This window comes from Varanus komodoensis, unplaced genomic scaffold (genome assembly GCF_004798865.1).
Source record: "Varanus komodoensis strain SLA01 unplaced genomic scaffold, ASM479886v1 scaffold1, whole genome shotgun sequence".
Taxonomy (NCBI): domain Eukaryota; kingdom Metazoa; phylum Chordata; class Lepidosauria; order Squamata; family Varanidae; genus Varanus; species Varanus komodoensis.
The window spans coordinates 133682681-133695308 of NW_025335268.1; the positions used below are offsets into that span (position 1 = coordinate 133682681).

General features: G+C 37.7%; 1 protein-coding gene across 1 annotated transcript; it reads right to left on the reverse strand.

The window, feature by feature from the left end:
• Nucleotides 1–1966: 1966 nt before the first annotated feature.
• GUCA1A (guanylate cyclase activator 1A) lies at nt 1967–11368 on the reverse strand. Its single transcript, XM_044451597.1, has 4 exons — nt 11171–11368; nt 3674–3823; nt 2637–2727; nt 1967–2127 (listed from the first exon to the last, which is right to left on the reverse strand). Exons 1-4 carry the CDS (start codon nt 11366–11368, stop codon nt 1967–1969), a joined length of 600 nt encoding a protein of 199 aa, XP_044307532.1.
• Nucleotides 11369–12628: the final 1260 nt, after the last annotated feature.

Here is a 12628-nt window from a genome sequence, read left to right on the forward strand (position 1 = left end):
TAGTTAATCAGAAAGAAATCCCATACTACTAGCAAATAAAAACTGTATACAGTGCTAAAAAGGTGTATCCTTCTCTGTTATGTATAGAAATGTTCATATTTTGAGTTGCCCTTTAGATACCTTATGCAACAAGCAGAGGCTCATGAAGAAACTTCTTTGACCAGTCTGGTACAAATTAAAAGGCACATGTTAAACACTTCCTCAGCTCTGGCTTTTGGGCATGTTATTTTTTAAATTCAAATTTTTAAAAATAAGTGTACAGGACCATTGCCACGAATCTCATTCATTTATGCTGACAGGACAGTTTCTAAGCAACTAACTGAAATGACTAAGAAAGCCAAGGCTTTTCATATCCTTTTGCATCATTTATGGCTGCATCTGTTGCTTGAAGAATCACAGTTTTCCTGACAAAATAATATTACTCCCAAACACTATAATATACAGAGATATATTCCTTCAATGTTTGAGCAAGTGGTGAGTCCAATGGCCCATTCTCACAATCCTCTCTCGTACCATAGGCAACTGCAATGTTGATTCATTTTGTTTTCACAAGTTTCAGCCGTTTGTCACATGCTAGTTGTCACAGAAAGCTTGACACAGGTTGTTGTTGTTTTCCCAAACTGGCATAAATGCCTAGACAGTAATGTTGGTAGTGATAGCTAGCTTTGTACAGGCTCAAAGTATTATATTAAAACTTAAGGTCTTTCACTAAAGTGCATTTGATAACATTATGTGAAGAAAGAGGAGTCGTTTTTCCAAGTGCGTTACACACCTATATAAGTCTGTATAGTCATGCTTGTTCATTTTTGTTTTGCTAAACATTTATTCCTATTAAATACATAACACTGACTTAGAAGTTGCTTGAATGTCAGCATTAGTGCCAGCTTGCCTCAGACACCTGCTAAATTCCTAAGGGCACAATCCAACGCCTGTTAAGCAGACGGAAGCCCTCCCCCTCCTAGCATGCCCTGGCCGGTCACACTGGCTGAGCAATGCTGGGTGCTTCAAGGGCTTGTTGCTGAGTAGGCATGCATAGGCTCATAGTCCAAACTGCCTGTCAATTTCCCTGACAGATAATCATTTGTTCCTTATGTTTCCCAGTAGTTATACTTGTTTATCTCCTGGACCAAACCTTGCATGCAGTATTTTTGAAATAGGCAGAACATTGTCAAACTGAATCATAGAGAATTTTGTGAAATAAAATATTACTAAGTAACATACTCTAGTCCAGTAAAATATTTGTCTCTCTTAATCTTTGTGCCCGAATTGTATTTTCCAGGCTTCAACCTGTCACTAATGGAACCAAAATTCTGTCCCTGGAGGACTGTGCTCTTCATATGTGTAAAGTCTCACACGCAGAAAGGTTCTTGAAGGTATGTTTCCTACTGCAGGCTTTAGATTAATTTCACCATTGACTTCAATGGTACCGGGTTCAAACTCTCTGAAACCAGCAGAAGACAAAGATTTGATGTCATTGGGTTGCATTGCTACTAAGGAAAGTCAGTCTGTGGGCATTTTTCAGCCTTCCATGACCCTGCCCTCCCATGGCTAACTTGTATTTTTCACCACAACGAACAACATTCAGAGGCAGCCAAGCTGGCACAGGAGTTCTCGAAAACTCCAAAATTCCCTCCTGCTGGTCACCCCCACTAACAGGGATCTTAAAGGGTTCGGCCAGCTAAGCATCTCCTTCTTTACATATATTTTCCTCAAGCAGAAGTGTTGGCAGTTGCCTTTCTCTCTTAGGCAACCTTGGCCTGGTCATAAAACATTAGCAACCATAATTCTTTGATGACACAGAAAAAGCATAAAAGTGCATATATGTCCTCTTTAGGATGATCACCTAAAACAGTGTCCCCTGGACACCTGCCCATTTTATGATCTTGATTTTTTCTTTATATAATATTACATTTATTTAGCTTTTTCTGTTTGTTTTTTAAAAAGCACACTGAAAAAATATGATAGTCTATTCGGCTGCCTCCGCTGCCTCTCCTGCTCCACCCGGATTCTTCCCATCATTCTGGATCATTCGAACAATGTGTGTCAGGTCCAGGCTACGGGTGAGGATGCCAAGTAGAACCTCATCCTTCTGTACTCCATCCATGAATTCTTCCAGAGACAGCTCACCTATAGAAGCACACAAAAGGAGTCCATTCATGTACAACCTGAAATAATGTTGGGCATCTGATTTTATGAGTAATGCAAGGCATGGAACTCCAGCTAGTGATTTCTACATCATGCCTACCATTTCTAATTGCAACCGATCACATTTGTGAAAATTCTGCAAGATTTTGTTTCTCCAAACAACAGAGAATCAGTGGTTGATCTACAGATCTAATTTTAATCTATCTTCTTCTCTCCATTATATTCTGCTTTACATTTCTCTACCCACTTACAGATTTATCTGTCATGTAAAATCTCTTTTTCACTTATTTATAAATCCTGATCAAATTACTGAATAAACTAGACGTCTTAGCATCTAACATCAGTAACCACTCTTTGCTGGTTTTTCCTTGGCACATACTGATGTCAATTGAAATCTTCGTATGAGATTGCTATGATAATTCACCCAGCCTATACCTTGGCTCTACTAATTTAAGGTAACACCTCAGAGAAGACAAAGAAGCTGTTCTTACCATCTCCATTTATGTCGATTTTATCAAACACCATGTTTGTGAATTCCTCAGCTGACATTAATTCTTGACATGGATTAATGGTACGAATTGCCTGCAAAAAATTAAGATGGAGATGACTGAATGAACACAATATTCAGATGTATCTGTCGGTGAACAGTAGAAAGGTCTCCCCTCCACCCTTCAACAAATAATCAGCAAACTACCATGCAACCATTCCCATCAGTAATTACACACTTGTTTCTAATTTTAAGTGTTATAATCACATCAGAATATAATATATACTGGTCATAAAGTACCATCAGAACATCTAATTAGTTTTTTTTTCTAGATTCAGTTTTACTTGGAATTCAGATTGCTGACTTGACCAAATCTTAGATGTTCAGGCTAAGTATATTTGGGAGGAATCAAGAGTAGCTGAGGGGAGCAAATAATTGTTCACATTCTCTAGGGATCCCCTTCCAACAGAAAGACCAGGCAGATTCATGTTTTCCCACTGTGATGGATATTACAGGAGGTTCAGGATGGAAAGATTACTGCACTGGTGTTAATTTCAGTTGCCTGCTCACAGTTATATTGATGGACATCCTATGAACTATTAGTGTATGTGCACAATCTTAAATCAGCACTGACTGTGTTTGAATGCAGCATTATGTTTGTTTATGCCCAAGGAGCTTGTAGCATGGGGTGTTCTCATGATAATTTGCCACTGGAACAGCTACACTGAATTAAAAGGATTCTTGTTTCAAGGGACTTAAAGAGTTGTTCCCTGGCCATCATTAAAATTCCAGTTTAAAGGCATTTTGAGACATTGACCTATTCCTAAAACTGTCAGCAATGTGAATGTAACTTATTCTGCATTGTGTGTACATTCAGTTTCTCTTCATTATATCCTACACAGCGTGACAGGTTCAAACATTTTCCTTTAGCCATGCTTTATATGAAAATAGTTGATGGCAGCTGTCTTATGGGATTTCCTGTTATGTCTGCCAGGTGCTGTTAGGAATTGCCTGAGGATGATACTGAGAAAAATAACTTACCTTAATGATGTTTAGTAACTCATCCCTGTCAATGCAGCCATTTCCATCCACATCATAGAGTTTGAAATACCACCTCAGCTTCTGTTCTACTTTCCCCTTCAGGACCAAGCTTAGAGCTGCCACATACTCCATAAAATCAATGTAGCCATCCTGTTGAAGAAGAAGATGTTGTATGTCAACTGAGTAAGCCACAACCTTGTTCATTGAACACATTTCTTAGAACTTGTAACAGCTACCGCTATGCTTTAAATATACCCTATATCTGAGTAAATATTCTTCCAGAAGAAATTTTCAGAGGGAATCATCAAACACAACTGCACTTGCTAGCATGGATTCTTGACTATTTCATCATCATTTTTCTGTATTGCAATTTCCCACAGCTACAGTTGCCATCATACTAGAGCTTCTCAGCTTTTTCAAAGAAGCACCATCCCAATTATATCTGTAGAGCTCTACAGATATATTAATATACCCAACATTGCATATGCTAGTTACAGGAGAAAAAGAAATTGAGAGCTGATGTTTGAAGCACGTGTGCCCCCATTGTTCAGTAGATTTAGGCAAATAGCCAATATAGTGCATTACAGGCCACTTCCTTCCAGAGTTCCTTTGAAAAGTAAAGAAAGGAAATTGCAGCCTGGGACAGCATACTGTTCTGTAATGTTTTGTATTTGCAACACCAGAAGAGAAGATTGTGAGAGTTCTGCCGGCTTAGCTGTCTATATGAACCCCCTTTCTTTACTGTGTCTTAGTACTTAAGAAGAAGGCCCTCTACAAGGTAAACCCCTTTCACAGGCTCACTATCCACACACCTCTGTGACTCTCAGCCAACTGTCTTGAAGTAATGTAAAGACCAATGGTGGTAAGGTGACCTGTGCAATCGCATGATGTCTACTGAGAAGTAAGCCCCACAGAGTTCAGTAGGGTTTATTCCGAAGTAGGTGGGCATTTGATTGCACCCTGGAAATATGATTGTAATTCTATTTTATATATTTTAATTTTCCTTTAAGACCCCTTCGATCTCTTTTGAGAAAGGCAAATGATGATAATCATTATCTTCAAGCCAGCAGAAAGTGCTGCCAGAAAGACAGAGGGAGAGAGAAATGAAAAACACCTCCGAAAATAACAAATAGATGATATACAGAACTCTTCAAGTACAAAGAAATTTCTCAATGGATTTTTACATCTGTTAGTCTCATGTGATCTCCTGTGTTTTGAGCTTTGTGTGCTTTATGGACCAGTTCACTGTTAAATAGGATCTTTTGATGGAATAAAGTGGCATTTCAGATCACAAAGCAGGTAAACACAGATGAACTCTAATGATACATTTGTGATTACTTTGGCTTCCAATGGAATTGTTGTGCAACTCCTAAGGGAGAAGAGGGACTCTAATTTTATCCAGAGTGAAATGGATATTATTTTGTTAAGCTGCATTCTTTGTCCAGATTTGTCCCCACAGGAGATACTCAGTTTTACTATCAGTCTTGACGATTTGTACTTTTGTCCTTGCACTATAATTTGTTCTGACGCTATACCATCAACATGCGTTGCTATGATACCTAAATAGACTCAGGTCTTGGCCAAGACTTTCAAGGTGCTTTTAAAGAAGTAACACTCAGGATTAAGGCGTATTTGCATGTATTATATGTCTTAAGGTTTCTGTGTACTGATTCAGACTTCCTGGAAAAGTTCATATTATACATTACCGATCTAATAAAAAAGTAAAAATGAAAATATATTTTCATGCTTCCATCTCTGTGTTTCCAATATAAAAGTAGCATAGTCTGAAATTCAGTATATTACAAATTCCCATGCAATGTACTTTTATGCCAACTCAACCTTTTGCCCTCCGGATCACAAAGAGCTAATCTGCTTTATTCTACAGTCTTCCTTCTAAAGCCAAGTTAGCTTTTAACAATGCTGAACTCAGTTACCAGACTGGATTTACTGTATGCTGATTTATTCATCTAGGCTGGGATTCAAATAATAATGTGGCTTGTTCCACGTGCTCAGGTGGACTTTCAATTTGTGCTGCTCAAAAGATAATCTGCCAAGACACATGGGAAAATATTTTGGAACCAGGGCTATTTTTAACAATAATAAAAATTAAAAACCTCATTGGCCAAAAATAGATACTTGTATATACTTAAAGTAGCTCCTTGAATTTCTGTACAACAACATCTCTTTTACTGTTTAGCACAACACTTTAATTCTTGTTTGAGGTAATTCATAGGGCAAAATAACATTTTCTGACGGGAACTTAAATATGTTAAAATCTAAACAATGTACTGTTTATGTTGGGCTATGCATGTTACTTGGTTTTCAAAACCTCTCTTTAATTCTACCTCCATTAATTATTTGATCTTGAGAATTCTTATCCAGACATGGTGTTTTACCTGACATAGGATTTTTACTTGCGCGAGCTCTGAAGATTAAGAGATCTGATAACTATAAATGTGAGTGGCAAAGTTGGTGATTATTCCTATGACATCATGAGTAGGAGGTTAGATTTATTTTCTATGTAAACTCTGGGTGAAACTGCCCCATGCAGTAGAATAATTAAATTACTACATATGGCAAATGTATGCAGAGCACAAATATCTAAATCATTAAGCTCAATAATTGGAAAGTGTCACTGCATGGGGAAACATCCATAATGAGGAACTGGTCCTTTTTTAAATACTAATTTCAACTGACGCAATTCATTCATTAAGTCATAAGCAAGGACAGAAAATAAATGCTCAAGTTGCTTGATTCTCTGTATCAATTCTGTGCACAAAAGGCTTCTCAAAATTCTCCACCTTTGTGGAATTTCTCTTGTGAACAGAGAAATCAAGGGTGGAGGGAAACATTTGAAGTGGGAGGATACATTCAACATTTTTTCATAGGTAGTGTTCGTCATTACCGGGAATTGTAATACAACTTCTTTCTTTTTCCTAAGGTTTGTTTTTGCACCATTTTCCAGCCTCCAAAATACTCACTAACATAATTCAGGGAATTTGGGGGGGATGCAGCCACCCCCCACCAAAAAAAGTGAAATAGTTTTGGAAGAAATTTTGCAAATTCTGGAAATTCTGAGATTATATCATCCTGTGTCCAATTGCACAGTTTTAGGTCCCATTGATTTCAAGGGGCTTTAGGAACATGATAAAGGTTTTTAAGCAACGTAATGATGCAGTGAGGGTTGCAAACTAAGAAATTTGCCCAACATACTTCTTTCCTTATTCCCTCAAAATCTAGGAGTTTGTTAAATAAAGACTGTTTCAGCTAAAGCAAGAATGGCGATGCAGTCCCATGCTTGTTCAAGCCCCAAACATCCCAGTATCTACAGAGACTAAGTCCTGTTGGAATTAGTGTGACTATCTGGGCTGTACATAGATCCCTAGTTTGACTCATTATGCAATGAGATTAAGCAAAAAGTCGTACAGATTTGTGCTCAGTTTCATTTCTGTGTTGGTAACTGTGTGATTGTATCTGAGTGATTGTATCTAATGAACATTTTGGCATATGTTGTTAATCCTAAATACTCAAGTGAAGTGCATAAACAAATATTCATATATACAGAAAAAAAGAGCAGGAGAGGAAGTAATACTGAGCATTTTCAAATTATTTTAAAACATGCCTATTTAAAGTTGTTTAAAAACATGACCCTTCTCTACATGCTTTTGTTAATAAGAAACAATCACTAGAATAAGCCAGATATACTTGGATCAACAACCAATTGTTGCATAATAAAATTTAATGTTTATCACTGATGTCTGCAAATTAACTGTTGCTGCTGTAACTGTGAGCTCAGAAAAAGAGCAATATGCCTGTACTTTAATAAAGTTATTATGGCTCAACAAGCATTTCTGGACTGATCATAAACAGTCAAAGAGTGAAAAAACTGCTTTCAAATGCTATTAAAACATTATACTAATAGGATTTCTATAGTTGTCTTTGATGGAAACAACAGTGTGAATCCACTGAATGTCATTTTAAAAAGGAAGATTGCTTTTCACTGAAGATATAAGCAGCCAAGATTCACCTGTATTTGCACTCAATGGCTGTGCACTGTACAGAAGGAAATGCATAAATCAAATGTTCCAATTTGAAATATACGTATTTACAAGTGTTGCTTGAAAACTTCTTGTGGTTATAAAATGGAGAAATATCTCTTTCAATCATCCTGTCTGCAGAAATTTTCTGATTTGGAACTAAAACTCAAATAGTAATGCAAAGAGAAAATCTGGAATAATTTGAATTTTGGAGAACTGGCTTTTTAATGGAAGGCAGATGGAACACAATATTGCCTTCCTGGGTTATTCCCGCAGAATATAAAAATTCTGAACAAAGTTCTTGTTGGAGAATATAGGGGCTCACAGGCAGCTCTTGCTAATCATAAATCAACTTTGTCCTATAGACTTAAGTAAAAATAAGACTCAGATCCCACTACTTTTGCTGTAATTGACCGTGTCCACCAAAAATTCAAGATCTGTAAGATAACTGTTACTTCTCACTTATATCAAAGTGCAAGTGTACCTCAATATATGGAAACCCTCAAAGTGAAGGTATCTGAAATTCCTATGCTATCCCAGGCTCAAGTTGGCTAGGTAAGAGGAGGGCTCCCCAGCTCAATCCTCAATTTTTTGCTGGATGGGTCTTCCCAGATGGCTCCCCTTCCTAGTGAAGGTTTTTTTGAGTGGAAGGGAAGCAGTCTGGAGCAAGCTTCTCTAGCCTGCTCCGATCCTCACCCATCAGAATGAGCCCTTCACCCCCTCCCAGGGGATGATTTTTTGACCTCAGAGAGATGGCCAATGTTATTTTATCTGTACTGGTGGAACAGAGGCAGGAAAGGGGATCTGTTCTCTGACTCCACTTTCCAAGGGCAGAGCTCCAAGCTTGGAGTAGGGAACATGGGCTCTTTTTGTGGACCCCTTCCATGTCTATTGTATTTGCTTCTAATTCAGCTATGAAGAGCTTATAGGCGCCATTCATTCCATGAGAAGAAAACCTAGATTATGTTAGTGGATTACATAAACCCCATGCAAACTTATTTCAAGGACTTAAGGAAACAGGGAAGAAGAAATCTTCGAAAAACATGGAGGTAGAATATTGACATTGACACTGTAAGTTCATCTAAAACACTGTGGGGGGGGGGGGTGATTAACCCTGGATATGGCTCCATTTTTTCTTACTGTATGTATATATACACTGCATAGGTAAGTAGAGAATCCTTTGTATTAACCCACTTTGAGAAGAATCTGTCCCTGCCAAGAGAGGAGGAGAGTGAGATCTAAACCATTTGGACTTCTTTAAGGACTTGACTAGAACAGCCTTCAGTGATGTTCTGAACTGTATTTGTAACTCTTCTGAATTTCATTGTTATTGTTATTTTATTTTGGCCATGCGGGATTGGGATGAATGCTTTCAACAAATACAAGTTCCAAGCATTCAGTTGCACAACTTGAGCAGACTGAATGCTGTCCAGAGTCCTGTTAGATTAGGTAAATTCCTCCACTGTCTCCAATAGTAGCTTTCAGGCAACAGTGTGTCTCAGTCTGTATTATCACCCAAAGATACAACATCCTCAAATTATGACATACTCTTTAATAGTTTTGTGACCTTTTGGAAGAATTTTAATTTAATTCACATTTATTTAAACTATTGGCAATTTTGTCTGACCTCTCACTGTGAAACCCATGGACGCCTTTCAGTTTCTAAACTAACTACTGGGAGAAGTATAGGAAATGCTCAGTTGACTCAGTTGAGTTCTATACAATACCTGTTGTATAGAATTTATTGTATCATTAACAAGCAGGCCTTATGAATACCACCCATAAGTTTCATCTTTGTAATTAGCCTTTACTTCTCTGTCTCAGTGTTTGGCTACTTTGTCGACATTTTGCCTCTGACAACTGAAAAAGCCTCCTTAGAGACGATGCATTAAGTCCAGCAGCCCCCTTGAAAGGATTTTGCAGCAGCTCAGTTTAGCACAGGTGCAGAGGTACGTGAGAGGAAATGGCTCTAGCGCAAGGCTGATGCAAAGATAAAGCCAGCCCTACTGCTTTGACGTCAACAGACCAATTCTATATTTATATCCTTGTTATTTGACAGGAGGATTTGACCCTAGAATCTTAGGCCTACAAAATAATCCTTGCAGGCCCCTTGTCCTGAAAGCTCCTTATGGAGAGCTCTAAATCTGGTTCACCACACATGCAGTGACACTAAATAAGTTATCCTATGGTGGGAGGCACAGTATTGTAAGAGTGATCAGAATTGTATGTTTAAATGTATATGTTTTTATTTTAGTTGTAAGTGTTGTTTGGTTGCATTATAGATTGAAAAAAAAATAAGAGGTAAATTTACAGTTGTCTCAAGAAGAGTTAAATGACCAGAATGTTTTCTGATGGAGCTTCAGCAATGATATTGCATTGCAACTATATTCAGTGGATACTTTGCTACAATTTTTTTAAAAAAAACTTCATGTGAGATACTTTTATTATGTGAGAATGTTTATTTTATTTACTATTGTTATTTTGTAAAATGAAGGTATGCTTTTGTAATAAGAAAAGAGAGCCAGTGTGGTGTAGTGGTTAAGAGTATGGGACTGGGACTCAGACGATCTGGGTTCTAGTCCCCGCTCAGCCATGGAGCCAACTGGGTGCCTTTGGATCAGTCACAGACTCTCAGCCCAACCTACCTCACAGGGTTGTTGTTGTGGGGATAAGAAGGAGGAGGAGAATGATGTAAGCTGCCTTGAGCCCTTTGTAGGAAAAAGGCAGGATATGAATAAAAAAATAAATAATAATAATAAATACAAGAAAACTGGGTTAAAAAGCTGGGTTGAAAGTGATCTGTGATTGTATGAAAAACAAGTTTTTAGTAGTCCATGTTATTAGAAATTATTCAGGAAAAATTTTTTAAAATTAGTAAAAGAAGCAATAACTTGCAGTGTATATCAAGCACTCCATACCTCCTGATTTGTCATTTAGTTGAGCAGACCTAGACAAAGAACAGTAGGTATAACCTTTCACATATTCATCTAACTTTTCATCCAGCTTTTCCCAAACCAGTGCAACCCAAATAAGTGGAACTATGACCCCCATCATCCACAGCCAGCATGGCCAGTGGAGATGATGGAAGTTGTAGTATTATACATCTGGAAGGTACCAGATGGAGGAATGCTGATCTAAGTCAACACTTAAATGGTTGAACTAACCACTGTAACCACAGTATTTCTGAAAAGATTCATAAAATACATGTGTAATAGTAGAAAAGTGCAAAATACTGGATATGTTTTGCAAATCACAATGCTAGCAAAATGTTAGCATAGTTTGAGTGGAAGCACCTGTTATAGTTCATTTTCCCAGACACAAATTGAAGTTCTATACATCAAAGTAAACAATGCAAACAGCACGTGCAGATCATTCATTTAGCTATTTGTACTATATATATTTGTATAATGGCCACATAGGTAATATGTATTTGTATTAGTTATATACAAACAGAACTCACCTTATTAAAGTCAAAGGTCTCAAACATTTGCTCAATGTATTCGTTTGATGATGGACTCAGGTTTTTCAAGCCAAAAAACTGTTTGAACTCATGCAGGGTAAGTTGCCCTGAGGGACACTCTGTCATAAACTTCTTGTACCATTGATGGCACTCAGTTGCACTCAGCTCCTCAACAGCTTTTCCATCCATGTTCCCCATTTTCAAACAAAGGAAGTGAGCACAAACCTCAAAAACAGCAGAGTTCTTATAAAGGGTTTTCCTTCTAAAGCACACAAGTAGGCAGTTTGAAATGTTCAGCACCAAGGGATGGAGCAAGCTTCCTAAGGTCTGCTAAATACCATGGATGATGGGTAACTGCAAAAAAGTTTGCTCCGGAGACTATTTCATTCTTCCAGGCAAATGTTAAAATGGCAAATGTCTCTTCAGAGAAGCACCTGATATTTAAGTATCCATTAAATCCTCCCCCAGCCAATGAGGGACGAGTTCCATGATGGGATCTTAAAAAGGGCAAGGGAAGTTCAAGGCAAAAATAGAAAAATGGTAAAATGGGAAAGCGTCATGCAGATTATGTGCCCCAGGAGATTGAAAGGGTAAGATTTACCTGAAGATAGAATAAGCTTCTAATCCACTTCACTTTTGATTCTATCAGCCTTATGAATGGTTATGGCAACCAGGGTAGAGGGCGGGAAACACGTCTATTGTCTTTTCACTGTTGCCTGTCATTCCCTTGTATAATCATAGAGTAGGAAGGGATCCAAGACTGTTTACTCAAATCATCAGCTTTGAAGCAGGACCCTTCTCCTCATCCCATTTCCCAATCTGGTTTGCAGAAACCAGAACTGAATATTGTAATTTTGGCAGAGATCTGATGCATGGCAGAAACATCTTAGAAGAGCAATAGTTATAAAGATGTTTCCATCAAAAACAGTAACAAATCACACATTTAGGTCAAGAGCAAAAGCAAAGCAAACCCATAGCCAAAGGATTTTCAATAACTATCGGGAACTTGGGCTTGAAAAGTCAATGGAAGGCATTTGTGAATTTTGTTAAAGGCAGGCAATACAGACGAGTCAAGTCATGGAGGGAAGGTGGAATAAATAGTGTAATCCAAATATTGCATATTCTTATGATAAATGTTTCTTAAATTAGCAGAAAGTATATCATATCATTATAGTGGTGATGGAACTAAGGAAATCATTAGCATCTCCCTTTCTGCCTCTTCATTAGTCCCATATGTGTGCAAGCTATTATTTATTTCATTTATCTACCACCCCTTAGCCATAAAGGTTCTATGGGTGACTTACAAAGTTAAAACATATAAGCAAAGATAAAAAAATAAATGTATCACAATAACAGCAGTATAACAACCAATAAGAGCAACAATAACAACAATCCCAAAACAACTAGTCAAATTGGTATACTAGTACAGCAGCAGCATCTAATAAAACCCTATTAAAA